Here is a 13,465-nt window from a genome sequence, read left to right as displayed (position 1 = left end):
TGGCCTACATTTCAAACTATCTTTTTCCTACAATAATACAAAATGCATCGCAAAAATCAGCGATGTTGAACTTCCCACAAGTTTTAGAGTTTTAGAAACTAAGCAGTTTTTAGCTTGTTGACTTTGCGCTTTCTCTTAATTTGCCACTGTGTGTGTGTGTGTGTGTGTGTGTGTGTGTGTGTGTGTGTGTGTGTGTGTGTGTGTGTGTGTGTGTGTGTGTGTGTGACCCAGATTTCTGGTCCGTTGCCACCATGTATAATGTAATGGTTATATATTGAATTGAAAGATGATCCACCATCAACAGGAGATTTTATATTATTTAAAAAAAATGGTTGAATTCACTTTGTCTGTCTGTTTAGATTAACCCGTTACTTGTATTGGTATCTCTGCATCCCTCAATGTGTGTTTTTATTGATACAAATTTTTATTTTTTAACCAGAATTGGTTACTTTAAGTGTGGAAGTTGATCATGAAGCTTCATCAGTTCCTAAAAAAAAACCTTGATGCATCTGATTATGCCAGAAATATAAAAAGTCATTGGCTATGTCACATCATAAAAAGAGGAGTTATGGAATTAAATACTGACCCATGTAATCTTTCTGACACTGTCGGATGAGCCGAGCCATATCAGCTATCATATGCTGGAGAAACAGAAGAACAAAGCTTTTTAAAGTCAGCTCTATGGTCTGTTATCGGTTCAGTGGCGTACTTCTGCTGTAACAACACAAACTTACCAGCTTTTGAAAATTTACCAGGTTGTCGTGAAACGTCTTGTTCCCTTCATGAATGAATGTAATATCTGAAAGAGGACGACATGCCGTTAGCCGTCGGCGGCGGGCGTCAGAGGTAAAAGGTCACTCGCTTCCTGCAAGTCGAATCCACCTGATGGAGACATCTCACAACAGCCCTTCATCCGAGTGGAAGTGACAGAATAATGAGCGCACCTTTCAGCAGCAGAGGAAGAAAGGGAATCTTTGGAGCCTTCATCTTCCTGAAGGAGTCCCTGTAGGCCTTGTGGTTCAGCGACGGATCCTGTGAAGACATTTTCATACTGAGTGAGCGTAATCCTCAGGGGGGGGGATGAATGTGCCCGGGCATGCCTGCTTTGTTTGAGCTGAATTATGAAACCATTAGAGAGTAATGATCATCTGAAACCTCTGATGTTTTTTTCCTGGTTTCCAGATGAAAAATGTGTGTTTGGTTCAGCCGTTCATGTTGTTGTTTGTATTTCCTGCTATCGCGTGGATTAATATCAGTCTTCACTGTTTCTGTTCTTCCTTCATGTGCATGGCTTACACAGTGCTGTTCATTAAGTGCACTTACTGTGAGTGTCTCCAGCTCCGAAAACAGCTTTTTGAATTTTCCAGGGATCTTCTGCAGGGACGGTGATAAGGATTTATTATTTTCTAGATGTAAATGCAGCACAGATGAAAGAGGATTTCTACAAAAGAACAAAAAAAAAAGAAAAAAAGCCCCCTACCTCCCACGTCTGGCTGAGGCGGCTCACAGCTGCAGTGTTCAGGCCCATTATGATGGCAAAGAAGCAGTTGAGGTTCCTCTGTGCTTTACAACTGGAAAAGATCAATGGAGCACGCGTTGCAGTCAGTTGAACAGTGACGGCACTTCATCGATTTGCCACTGGAGGGGGCAGCCCTCCCGCGCAAACCTGGCCTGAAACCGCTGACCATCAGTGTTGGGGTGTGTTTACTGACTGGGCTGCAATCTTGATGAACTTCTTGATGAGCTGGACTCTCTTGCAGAGCGCTGGGCACAGCAGCACCTCAGTCGCCACCCAGAGCTGGACGTCGTTGCAGCGCTGCAGCAGCATCTCCAGGGCCGTCGTGTTGCCGCCGCCGCCGCCGCCGCTGCCGCTGCTGTGGCGGTTGAAGGTGAAGTAGACCAGTTCTTGCTGTCAAAAGCACAACAGACAGGGATGCGATTGGAATCGACTGGATCCTGTCGACACACCGGTTCACATTTTCCAGATGTGAGTCGAACCTCGTGCATCGAGTCAAAGAGTGTCTGGTCAAAGTCGGTGAGCGCCACGGCCACGTCCCACGTGTTCAGACTCAGCATGCGGACCGTTCTCTGCTGCAGCTCGGAGTTATCAGTAAATGGATTCTGCAGAGAGAAAAAAACAAAAGAAGCAAAGACTAAACATGTCCATCCTTCAGATTATACAAACCTCCCAAAGACTGATAAGAGTCCAAAAATAATTCCTATATTTAAAGAGCACCATGTCAAATTTATAATTCCTCTGTTGTCCATTGGGTGGCAGTGTTGAGACACTTCAGCACCAGTCTGTCCTTCACATGGCTTTCAGTTTTTATTCTGTAGCTCTTTTCGATTGGTCACAGTGTTCAGGTTTACTCCGATGAGTAAACACTATGTACTTGGTTATCACAGGCTGCTAAGTGCACAAGCATGTCAGGCTGTGAGATCTTGTAGTAACTGTTCTATCAATCCTCCTGCCTTATCACAGGAAGCAGAAAAATAAAATGTTGAAGATCTGAGCAGAAAATATCAGCAAATTGTTAAATTTCTGAAGAGGAGTGACTCACTGCTGCCACCCAGAGCACCAGAAGGGTATTACTACAAACCTATATAGTGTGCAAGTTGAAGTATATAGCCTATCTCTCCACCAGAGCAAACATATGATTATGTTAAACAGCAAATTCCAATTATCTTCCCACCAGGACTTCTCCCAGGTCCTTCTTGCATACGTGTAGCCTCCCCGCAGGCCGTAAAGAACCGGAGAAAACTCTGTCCTGAGGCTGCAGGAGGAGTCTACCTGCGGAGATGAAAACATATCACAAAACAGCAGAATGCCATTAAAAACCTGTCAGGTGGCGCGCGAGCGGCTATCAGTGGTCACAGATAAGAGGCAGCGCCAGGCTCCACTCCGAGGGAGCCGGTCACTCCAGCCACTGATAACAGATGCTGACTTTATACATTACTGCCTCTGAGCCAGGGAGACATTTCAACCCGGTATGCTGATTGTAATCTCATACTTTAATATCAATCCCAGCATCTAACTCGGGCTGTTATTGTCATGGTTATACCGACTGTGTGTTTCTCAATACACACGCCATCAGAAGACAAATAGCTTGTGCAGCTGTGGGAGAAGAAAACCACACAGAAGCTGCTGCTTGACAGCGAGGACTGGCTTGTTAAAATGCTTCCTCACCTCCAGGATAAGTGATGGCCACCAGCAGCAGTTCCCCGTGGGGGACGTCCATCCTCTCCGCGATCGCCTGCACCAGCTCCTGGGCCACGACCCCGGAGTGGGCCCTCAGACTGAGGTACGAGTCCATGGTGATATACACATGACACAGCACTGTCACAGAGGAGAACGTATGTTCAGAACAGGAGGGTTCAGAGCTGCGGAGCCTTGAGTCGACCTCTGCCACTCTGATATTATATATATAAACACAATGTTGTGTGCCTCAAACAATGACGTCTGACGTTTGGCTACATTCCAGAGCAGCTGATAAACAATGACCTCTGGCTACCATCAGTGGAAATACTGAAGAACAAAGAATCCACACTTGGGGAGATGATATAACTAGTGAGGCAGACTGAAAGTCTTCATTTTGTTAAAGACAGCAGCCGTGGAGCAGTGGCTGCTCTGCTCACAGGTGCTCTCCAGGCCATGCAGGACGATAAACCAGGCTTTGATATTCACAAAATCCAAAAGTGAGCTCCAGAACCCGTTAATAAGGTGTCACATTTGCACTTGGTAGTTATTTCAGTCTGCAGTCACAGGGTATTTTAAATAACATGAGGCCGGAGGCCGTGTGGGAGCAGTTGGCAGAGCAGGAAGCACTTCAACCCCAATGTTCAATTTCCCCTCTCAGCCTGACTGCGTGTCAAAATGTCAGAAAAAGACTTGTGAAGCTCAGGCTGCCATCACCGCTGGATGAGACTGCTCAGGCACTGAAACAGAGGTCAACTCACCGCTCATGTTTTTCACTGAATATGTTGTTTTTTTAAGCTTTTGATTGCCTTGAAAAGAAGCGAATTGAAGCTTGTGGAACATCTTCATTCCAGAACACGGACATGCCCACCTTTACAGCCTTCTTCGTATTGTTCTTATCAAATTAAACTCATTATACTCGAACTTTGCACCTTATATGGCTCAAGTGGAAGTTAGTCATCTCTAAGTTGAAAAGTTGCAGATTCAACCCCCATATATAGTAGTACCCTTGAGCAAATCACTGAATCTTGAATTGCTCCCCATGGATAGACTGTTCGCTTTCCATGGAAAAGCGGAAGACTGTGTGAGTTTATTTCCTTTTATTTTTATTATCTCAACAGCCTTGTAGTTTAAAAGAAGCCCAAACTGATTCGTTTGAAGCAAAAAGAAATCATGAGTCACGCGCCAGGATTATGCATTTCCACATTTCCACACATGTTCCCTGGAAAGACTGTCATTGTTCTAGAGTTGAGACCAAACGTCTCCTTTCGGTGACTTCAGAAACGGCGCATGACGAGAGGAACGTGTGAATAGCGGCACGTCTTACAACACACCTTCCCTGGTCTCCCTCGGTGCGCCTCTGGACTGCAGCCCGTTCTCCTTCGGGCTCAATTGGTGGAAAAGTGCTTTGCTCTACCAGAGAAAAGGGAAATGCGTGGTTTTTTAACACACAGACGTTTTTGCTGCCTGAGAACATCGACTGTTTCAGTACGACTGAACAATGTCTGCAGGAGGAAATGTGACGACAATAGACCGAACGCCTGACATGTAGCAGAGGAGAAGCTGCTCAGTTTGATTTACTGACCTTTCGCTGAGGGGAATATTCATCTGTGGTGCTGGGAATAAAAAGAGGCAACATTCAGTGATTATCACACAGGCATGAAGACTTATTGTAGTTTGTCCTTAAAAAACAGTGTAAAACGTTCTCTAGACTGCAGTAAACAGCTTCCCTGCAGCCTCAGTCTATAATCAAGGTAAAGTGACTGTTTTTGTTCATCCATCAGCTGTGCTGAGTCCATTATTTAGGCTCGGTGTCAAGGAGAGATTAGAGTGGCTGTAGATTTTAGACCTTCCAATGTGATCCCTTCATTTAATCACCCCTTTCTCATCAGTTAGTTCTGGCTAGCATGATGGATCGCCCCATGTCCATTATCATCCCTCGGCTTTTACTGGGCTCTGCATCACAATAGGCATGTTGGCACAGAGCCTGCCCTGAGGGATCCCCTCTCAGTGGCCGCCAGCAGCCCAGCACTAATGAAAAACCTGATTCCTGCTGTCATGTCAAAACACAGCTCCTGAGCCGAGGCACTGCTCCACGCTTCGGAAAGCGGCGTCGCGGTGGACGTCAGTGAGTTAAAACGCTGCGCAAACGGAGCTGTGTGTTCTCAAGCTTTCACCGTCCTGCGGGCGGGAGCTTCCTTTTCTGCACCAAGGCCAGATGGAAGTTGATGGGAGGCTTCTTTCCATAAAAAATGACACCTCTTTGGCTCCGCAGCAGATTGCTCAGAGCAGTGAACCTCGTCCTCCCCTGGGGTGGGACTGATTGTGAAAAGCTCATAAATAGCAGAGCATGTCAGTCAGTAACACCCACTCCAAGTCCGCTCCTTTAAAGGAGTGTCTGTTGTGAGTTTCCCTCCCCGAAAATAAACATGAAGAAAGCAGAGTCAGATAATAGTGGCAGACTCAGGCTGAATTATTTGCTCTCATTTCCAAAGGGGGGCTGGTGGAAGCATCCTCTGGGGAGAAGATCTGAGGGGGGCTGAGGGGGGGGCATGGGTGTGGCAGTGTGTCTGCTGTTTCACGACTGTTTGCCTTGTCATATCAAAAAAAAAAAAGCAAAATGAGGCTTTAACAGCAACTAATACAGAAAAAACTGTCAAATAACTGAAACTGAATTGTTTGAAAAATATATTAAATGAGAATAAATACATACACAAATAGATTCAAGTGTGTTGCGTATGAGTGGGAATGCGTGTGCAGTGGCAGGAGATGTGGCTGTTTGTCCTGCTGCGATGTCAAATAATTCTGATTTAATCTGAACAAAAAAACAAAAAACAAAAAAAAAAAACCCTTTTCTGTGCATTAGAGTGGTTTCAGTATTTAAAATCAAATTCTTGCCATAAAGAAGAGATGTGCAGTTAAATTAAGTTTGCACTCAGTCTTTACAACTTTTTCTGGTTGACTTTCATCAGATATTGCCAATATTTAAATCCCAATAGGTTAGTCTTATTACTGAGTAACTGTCACAGACTGAACTACATACAAGCAGTAAGGTTTGGTAGATTGTGCATTTCTTGCAATTGTGTTGCTTCCCAATACAAGTTATACCACCAGAAGGTTTGTTAATTTCACTTTAAAATGGTGCTGCATTTGAAACAAACATGCATGTGACTCATCACCAGATCTTTTAGCAGAGCAGAGTTGAAGGGAATGTAACAAACGGGAGGAGCCACACGCAGCCACACCGTCCCCATGATGAACGGGCTTTAGAAACATCGTTCCAACAAAGAAATAATCTACAAAACACACATTCTCTTGCTGAGTGCAGCTTAAATAATACACATGGAAAATCAGGTTGATTACTGACGTGTACAAACAGGATTATATATTCTAGATGTGTTTCTACAGTGTTTTTTTTATGATCATAATTACTCTCAGCTTATATGCTTTCAAACCACGCAGCGCTGTGTCCCCTGCATGTCTTATCATGCAGAACTGTGCGTTTTGTATTCACATCAGGGACTGTATTGCATAATGACTTAACGACGCCACGTCTGAGGCCATACTGATGTGTTTCTCGTACACAGATGTGACATCCTGCTCATGTGTTCGTTCGGCACCGTTCACAGTCAGCTGGCCTGAAATAGAGTCCCGTAAACAAGTGGCGACGGAGCAAATGCTATGTGCTTGTTCTTGTTTATTCTTGGAAATCCTTTGTTTCCTACGGAGACTCAACCATTTCTGACACATGCCATTAATTCCCCAGATCACTGTGTTTTTCCCCAGTTTGGGAGATTAAAGATAAAGAGCTCAGTGAGCGTCATGTTTTTGGGCAGAAGAACTGCGATGTCCTTTAAGTTTCTGAATGGACTCATTGAGGAAGCGCTAAAGAAAGACACCGAGCGGAGAAGAAGGTCTTCCTTTGTGTTCAGACTCCATCCAGTAGCGTCTCTGCCTCCTCTCAGACCTCCAACAGTCCTCGCTGGATGTTGTGCACACATGATCTGACACGGAGAACTGCTTCTGCTTTAGCGTGTGGGCTTTGAAGCACTCACTGTCTGCGGTGCAGCTGGTAGACCCTCTGCAGTTCCCCCACGTCCTTCTCCAGAGCCGGGTGCTCGTAGACGTCGTCCAACACGTAGCGGTACAAAGTCTGGAAGGAAACGCCAGTTTTCAGCACCTCACGCCCGGCCGCCACCCTTTTCCCGTGTACTCTGCGTTTCCTACCTTCAGGAAGACTTTGACGTGCTCGTCCTCCCTCAGGAAGTCTCTGCACAGACACATCCACTGTGACACCAGGTGCAGCAGCTTCTGCTTCCTCTCCAGATTCTCCTTCTGCTCCTCTTTCCCTCGCTGTCTCTTGGTGCAATAGGTGGGATTTGGTTAAGGCTTCAGCACAAACCGGCAGAAGAGAGGCATGCTTGCAAACATCAAACAGAGCCCAGAATCTTCTGGATGAGCAGAGTCAAGTAGGAGGCATGTGTGTTTTTATTCAAGGCATCTATTATATATATCTGTAGAATTGTGAGTGAATGTGTCTTTGGAGACGTCCGCGTTGAAGGATATTGTCCCAGCAGAGCTTGACATAAATCGCTGGTGGACATGAACACTGGGTAGGTCAGCAGAAAGTCATCCAGGAGTGTATCTGCAGAGAGAAACGGCAAATTCTTCAGCTGATTTAACCACAGTATAAAACTGCGGAGAGAAATTTAGAACAAGCTGCATTCAGTGGGTCCTTGCTGGAGGGCAGGTGGACGAGCGACCTTGACCATTATATGATGAATGTCTACTGAGCTCCACACACTGTAAAGGGCTTTAAATGGGTTTTTTTTTTTTTTTTTCCATTTTAATGAGACAAGAATTGGAGCTAATTTGTTAATGTCAAATGTCAGTTAACAAGCATTAAGCAGAGACATCAAAGAGCCAAACACAATAGTGAAGTAATGATTTCCTGCTGGACAGAAAGTGGAATCTTCTCTTCCATTTTTTCCCCTGCAGTAGGTTCAGACGAGCCTTTGCCGGCATTATCTTCAAGCTCACACGTTTGCCACCGCGGGCTGTATCGGTGGAGATAAGCCAATAATGTTAATGTGTCGGTTGCTTCACGGTGACCTCTGATGAAGTCTGTGTTTTCATTGTTATCATCTGGCTCGCACAAAAGCAATCTGATATTGCTTAGCCATCATCCTAATGTGTTTACTGCCCACACTTTTTCTGTTCCAAGGTTACACACAGAAAAATGTTTCTGTCAATGGATTGCAGGGATAAATCACAGACAGCTTCAGATCGAGCGTAAACTCAGAGAATGAATGAAAAGAAGTAGGCCAACGCATTTTCCCCTCATCCTTTCACATAATATCATATTCAAAAAGAAAGTAGTTGTTCATCTGGCATTAAAGAAAATCTCAGAGATGTTTAAAAAAAAGTCAGTGAGAGAAATCCTGGAGTGGTGTGAAGGGAAAAGAAAGGACAGGAACTCTCAGACATAATGCCCAGACACAAGCGGAAAGCTTTATAAATCCTATTAAGGCCGGCCTCCTCTCAGCCCTTCTGTGTGTGCTTCACACCCGGAATTGTAAATTCTCCCTTTTAATTTCACACTGGCTTCCCAGGGCCTTTGTGTGCGTTCTGGTCCACGGGACTCCCTGACATCATTATGTTAATCCCTGCACAGCAGCTGCGGATGCATCACTCACTCCTTATGAGACGTCACACGTTGCACACGCACAGCTTTCAGCGCCGAATGAGTTCCCCCACCTGAACAAAACGGTGCAGGAGAGGTCAGCGGAACGCCGGCGCGTCTACCTGCACGCCGCTCGCTCACAATGCCGGGGCTCTGCAGCCCTCCCTCTCAGCTATCTGAGGAGTTTTCTCATGAGTAACAGCTTGCACGCTGCTCCGCGGGCTGTACATCCTGCTAGTGTTTTTGAAGTTGGAAAACAGAATAAATATTTAATTTTTAAGACCTAAAGTTGTATTCTCAAGTTTTTATTTTGTAAGGCATCAAAAAAAAAAGAAGGAAGGAAAAAAAAGAGTTGTCCTGCAGGAAAAGATTTAGAGAAAACTGGCTCTCTTGTTAAACATATTTGTGTATGTTGTCTAGAGCTAAAAGGAAGATCAAATAGTTGTAATTCTCACTTTTTAAAAAGAAATATCACTTGTTTCTTCAGTATTTGATGTTCATAGCTTTTCACTGTATTTAGGTGGTGAACGGTTTGTTGGTAACAGTTTCAGGCAAAAAAGCCATGAGTCCAGAAATTACTGATATTGCTGATATTCAGATATGAAAATGATTTTACCTGATCAGCCTGATTTGTAGCAGGTTTACCTGTCGTAAGCAGCTTATTGGGTGAAGCTTTATGCATTTTGAGAATAAACAAAAACATCTGACGTGCTGTTACAAGAAGCCCAAAAATGACAAAACCTGATTTAACTAAATAGAAAAAAAGAATTTAAACTAAAATTCAGTTTTTATTGTCAGTAAAGGGTTAAGCATTTTTTGGGAGTTTTTTGAGCATCCATACTTGGAACCACTACAAGTGACTGAGTGAGTCACATTGTTTTTGTGTTCTTTTCCCATATCCTGATGGAGTTTCACTTTTTCATTTGTTCAGAATGTCCAGCTCTTTTAGCGGAAGGAGATTTTGTCAAGCTCTGCATCGCAGGCTCGTCTTTCAGTGTGTTTTGGGCTGTTTGATATTCTAGGTGCAAAAGCCAGAGTTAGTGTTGAGTTAGGTGAGATAAGTCTGCAAGAGAGCCAGTGTGGTTTGGAAAAGATGAATTACTTTCACTCAGGAACCCCTGTTCATACTGAGTGTGCGTGCACGCCAGGTGCAGGTGTGCAGTGTACACTGAGTTGCTTCCTCAGTGAATTCAAGCACCTGCTGCTGATGATAAAAGTCTGTATCAAAGAAGTCCGTGTAGGATGTAGGGGGGAAAAAGTGTATTCTGCAATTCTTTTTAATACTTCAAAACACAAAAGTCTCCTTTCAGGCATGCCAAAAGAAGCAATTTTATAATTTTGAGGGGAGTCATAGCATTTTTTCATCTCTCTAACCTGTCAATGCGCTGCGACATCAATCAACATGCCAATCAAGCCGCCAACACATTCTGCATTTCAATAAGTACTTGTGAAAATAATCAAAGCAGCCTTTGAAACAGATGTGATAAAGTCTCTCATACTTGCTCAATCACCACAAGAAGTCATCATCCTGGCTTCTTGAAGAGCTGCAATATGATGATATTCACCACAAATGAGCATCAACATCTCTCCACATGGTGCGGTGCTGAAAGGGCTGGAACAGCCTCACATTAGGAACACAAATGTTCCATTACTTGTTTTTTTCTTTTTTTTTTCAGTGCTGTCAGTGTGCACTGCGATCCGTGCACAGCACGAATCGATAGCTGTAGTCAGAGATTGGGCACAGGAAAAGAAGGCAGCGCTGAACCACAGCGCTAAAGAGGTGTACATGCTCTGCACAGCCGTACTGCAGCGGTTCACGTCTGCTTTTAATCAAACTCGCCCGTGGTGCTTTTAGAAAAGTGCCACCTCTTGCAGAAAGACAGAAAGCCCCTCTGCATTCTTAATGCTGGCAAATATGGAAGTCGGAGCAGCCATAATGAGATAAAGTCGGCTTTTTATTGTGAAGTATGTAAGTTGTTTATGCATCAACAACTTGCTGCAATGAAATTTAAGACGCATTCTAGAAAGGCAAACCAAACCGCCACTTGCTGGATATTCAAATAACATTTTTTTTTAAATGAAATCCTGGATCTTATAACATCATGTTTCTGTGTAGCAGAACCCCAGCATGCAGCTCTGCATTCACACACAGGGACTCAAGGCCAGAAGCAGTCAGACAATGAAACGTCACTGAGTGCAGATCAATCGCTGCTCAGGATTCTCCGACTTCGGGTCCGCAGCTCTTTGACCCTGGGATGTCGTTCAACATCATGCTCTGGTCGTCAGCCCCATATGGACGATCAACTTCAGTGCACTTATTGTAAGATGCAGTAATGATTAATGTGTTGCTCCTCGGAAGAAGTCGAAAATTAGCCGAGCGGTTTAATGTGAAAACACCACCTGAAGGAATAATGCAATATTTAATCGCTTACCCAGCAATCAGCTCCCCTTCACTAAAATATAGCTATAAAAATATATGACTCAACATAAAATATAACTCTCTTGTGTATGTTAATCCACCATCTCACAACCCTGAGAGGACTTTTAGATTCTTTTCATTTACTTCCACCTCATTATGAATAATCTTCTGCTTCCATTCTGATGAGAAATCTCTGGCATCCTCCTCCCATGAGAAACAATCTACATCTCCTTTCATTCCTTGCTTGCTTCCACTTTCATGCCTCCTTGTTTCTTGCATCATTCCCGTCCTCGCCTGACTGTGCGGCTGCTCTAAATCATCAATTCTCATAGTGCAGTCTTCCCAGCTCCAGCAGCGGAGGGTCTCCTCTGCCTTGGCAACAGTGTCACATTATTATGTACCTGCTGGGAAGAGAGGAACTCTGTTGATTTGTTGTTTGTTGCGAGGCTGGACTTGCATCTCACGCAGTCCTTTACCATCTCGTTTTAAATAATTTGAGTGGCTTATTTGTCTGTCAGGTTCTCTCAACTGAAGGAGTTCAAACTTAGCAGCACTGTGGCCATCAGAGCGCATGACTAGACTGTAATCCTGCCCAGAGGGGGCTGCTGTCCCAGCTCATCTGGAGAAGTGAGAGCAATGGGGAGAGGATGCAGAGAAAAGGAAAGTGAAGGCAGCTCTTTCACTTTCTTCTTCTCTTCTCCACAGAGAGACATGAGTGAACTTGTACACCACATTGTCATTGTTAGATAAACAAAGTTAAAGACTAAAACCCCCAAAGTTATTGATATGCTCACAAACAAGATGAGGACAGAAGGACGTTGAAGTCAGTGACTGACCTGGATCGTTGCCCTGTGTTGTCCCCTGATCTTCATCCAGAGTCAAGTCGTTCAGCAAGTGTTCCAGGATCTTCTCGGGAGTCCCCGACACGACCACGTACCTGTCGGACACAACAGAGTCAGTGGACGAGTCCTCCTCGATAGAGGACAGGGAGCGACTGCTGCTCCATTCCTCCTCTCCCTCCGTCCCCTCGTCATCGATGTAGCGGAAGTAGGGGACGTCGAAGGTGGGCATGGTCAGCGGCTCTGCCCTGCTGGTGCTGTCAGCGCTGCTCTCTTCGGAGCCCTCCTCGTCCTCCTCGTCCTCCTCCTGCTCCACCAAGGCGGCGTGCAGCAGCCTGCCCTCCTCCCGCCGCAGGTCCGGGGGCTGCGGCTGAGATCCCATCCTTGCGGAGTCCCCGTGCCACTCACACCGGCGGCGCCGCTCTGCTTACTGCTGCATGACCCCGTCACCCATCCACCCATCCATCGCCGGTGACCGTCCCTCAGGCACACCGGAATGTCCACCAGTGACAAAACCTCCTGAATGACTTGAATGGAAAGGCTGCCCGGCGGAGCTCGGCTCTGCAGCCCGCTGCTCCACTTATATGAATTTAATGTAGTCGTATATGTGGAGGGAGTTGAGATGCATGCATGCCCGAGTGAGTGTGAGAGAGAGTGTGTGTGTGTGTGTGTGTGATCCGCAGAGACAGAGAGGGAGAATGATGAGAGGGAGAGTGCTGAGGGAGAGAAACAGATAGTGAGAGAGGGAGGGAAGCTGTGAGGGGAGGGGGCGAGCGGAGAGGCTTACCTCCCGCTCCTCGCCTCCTCCCTCCCTCCTCCCCTCGCCGACGCAGCGAGGACTGGCTGCTGTGACGACACTCTCTGGAGAACCAGCACGTCGCGGCCGCTCTCTCTCAGACACAAGCGGACTGCCTCGTCACTCTGGGGCTGGAGGGAGAAAAGTGGGAGGGAGAGAAGGAGGGAGGGAGAAGGGAGAGTGTTATCACCAAGGAGATTCCCCTGTTTTTTTTTTTTTTTCTCCCACTCGCTCAAATCGCCACTGATTTACATCATAATACTCTGTCAAAGCCAGCACTGTAAATGAAAGAGAATTTCCATATATCATTATTCAGTCCTTATCTGGCCGAGCCCATTCAGGGATTAACATAAAAGTCTCACATATTTTAATTACTGATTTATGTGTGGAGCCTATTAAATTATGGGTGGTGTCTAGAGGCGGTCTATTTTCAAGCTGTCAAATGGTTAAACCTGAAACTTCACTTCACATGGTGAGACCCTGTGTCATGCCACATCGAGGGAGCAGAGAATGATGATTTGTCAATATGTCT

At 45.4% G+C, this 13,465-nt stretch overlaps 1 protein-coding gene across 2 annotated transcripts in view; it reads right to left on the bottom strand.

Annotated features, from left to right (window-relative positions):
* rapgef5b (Rap guanine nucleotide exchange factor (GEF) 5b) overlaps positions 1-13,465 on the bottom strand; it is a 31,403-nt gene that overhangs the window by 13,433 nt on the left and 4,505 nt on the right. For both annotated transcript variants that reach the window (XR_003932374.1, XM_030102183.1), the window contains exons 2-17: positions 12,925-13,064; positions 12,135-12,235; positions 7,763-7,841; positions 7,424-7,568; positions 7,252-7,349; positions 4,782-4,812; positions 4,531-4,609; positions 3,188-3,337; positions 2,694-2,791; positions 1,999-2,121; positions 1,713-1,909; positions 1,481-1,571; positions 1,324-1,374; positions 945-1,032; positions 735-799; positions 587-641 (exon numbers count right to left, since the gene is read on the bottom strand). Coding sequence is in view for 1 of the 2 variants with exons in the window: in XM_030102183.1 (XP_029958043.1) it covers positions 587-641; positions 735-799; positions 945-1,032; positions 1,324-1,374; positions 1,481-1,571; positions 1,713-1,909; positions 1,999-2,121; positions 2,694-2,791; positions 3,188-3,337; positions 4,531-4,609; positions 4,782-4,812; positions 7,252-7,349; positions 7,424-7,568; positions 7,763-7,841; positions 12,135-12,235; positions 12,925-13,064 (1,591 nt within the window). In the remaining variant the exon portion in view is untranslated. The remainder of the gene's footprint in view (positions 1-586; positions 642-734; positions 800-944; positions 1,033-1,323; positions 1,375-1,480; positions 1,572-1,712; positions 1,910-1,998; positions 2,122-2,693; positions 2,792-3,187; positions 3,338-4,530; positions 4,610-4,781; positions 4,813-7,251; positions 7,350-7,423; positions 7,569-7,762; positions 7,842-12,134; positions 12,236-12,924; positions 13,065-13,465) is intronic.

The sequence above is a fragment of the Salarias fasciatus genome, chromosome 11, assembly GCF_902148845.1.
Source record: "Salarias fasciatus chromosome 11, fSalaFa1.1, whole genome shotgun sequence".
In the NCBI taxonomy this organism is placed as follows: Eukaryota; Metazoa; Chordata; class Actinopteri; order Blenniiformes; family Blenniidae; genus Salarias; species Salarias fasciatus.
Note: the sequence above shows the minus strand (reverse complement) of the source record. Positions and strands in the feature narration are given on the sequence as shown.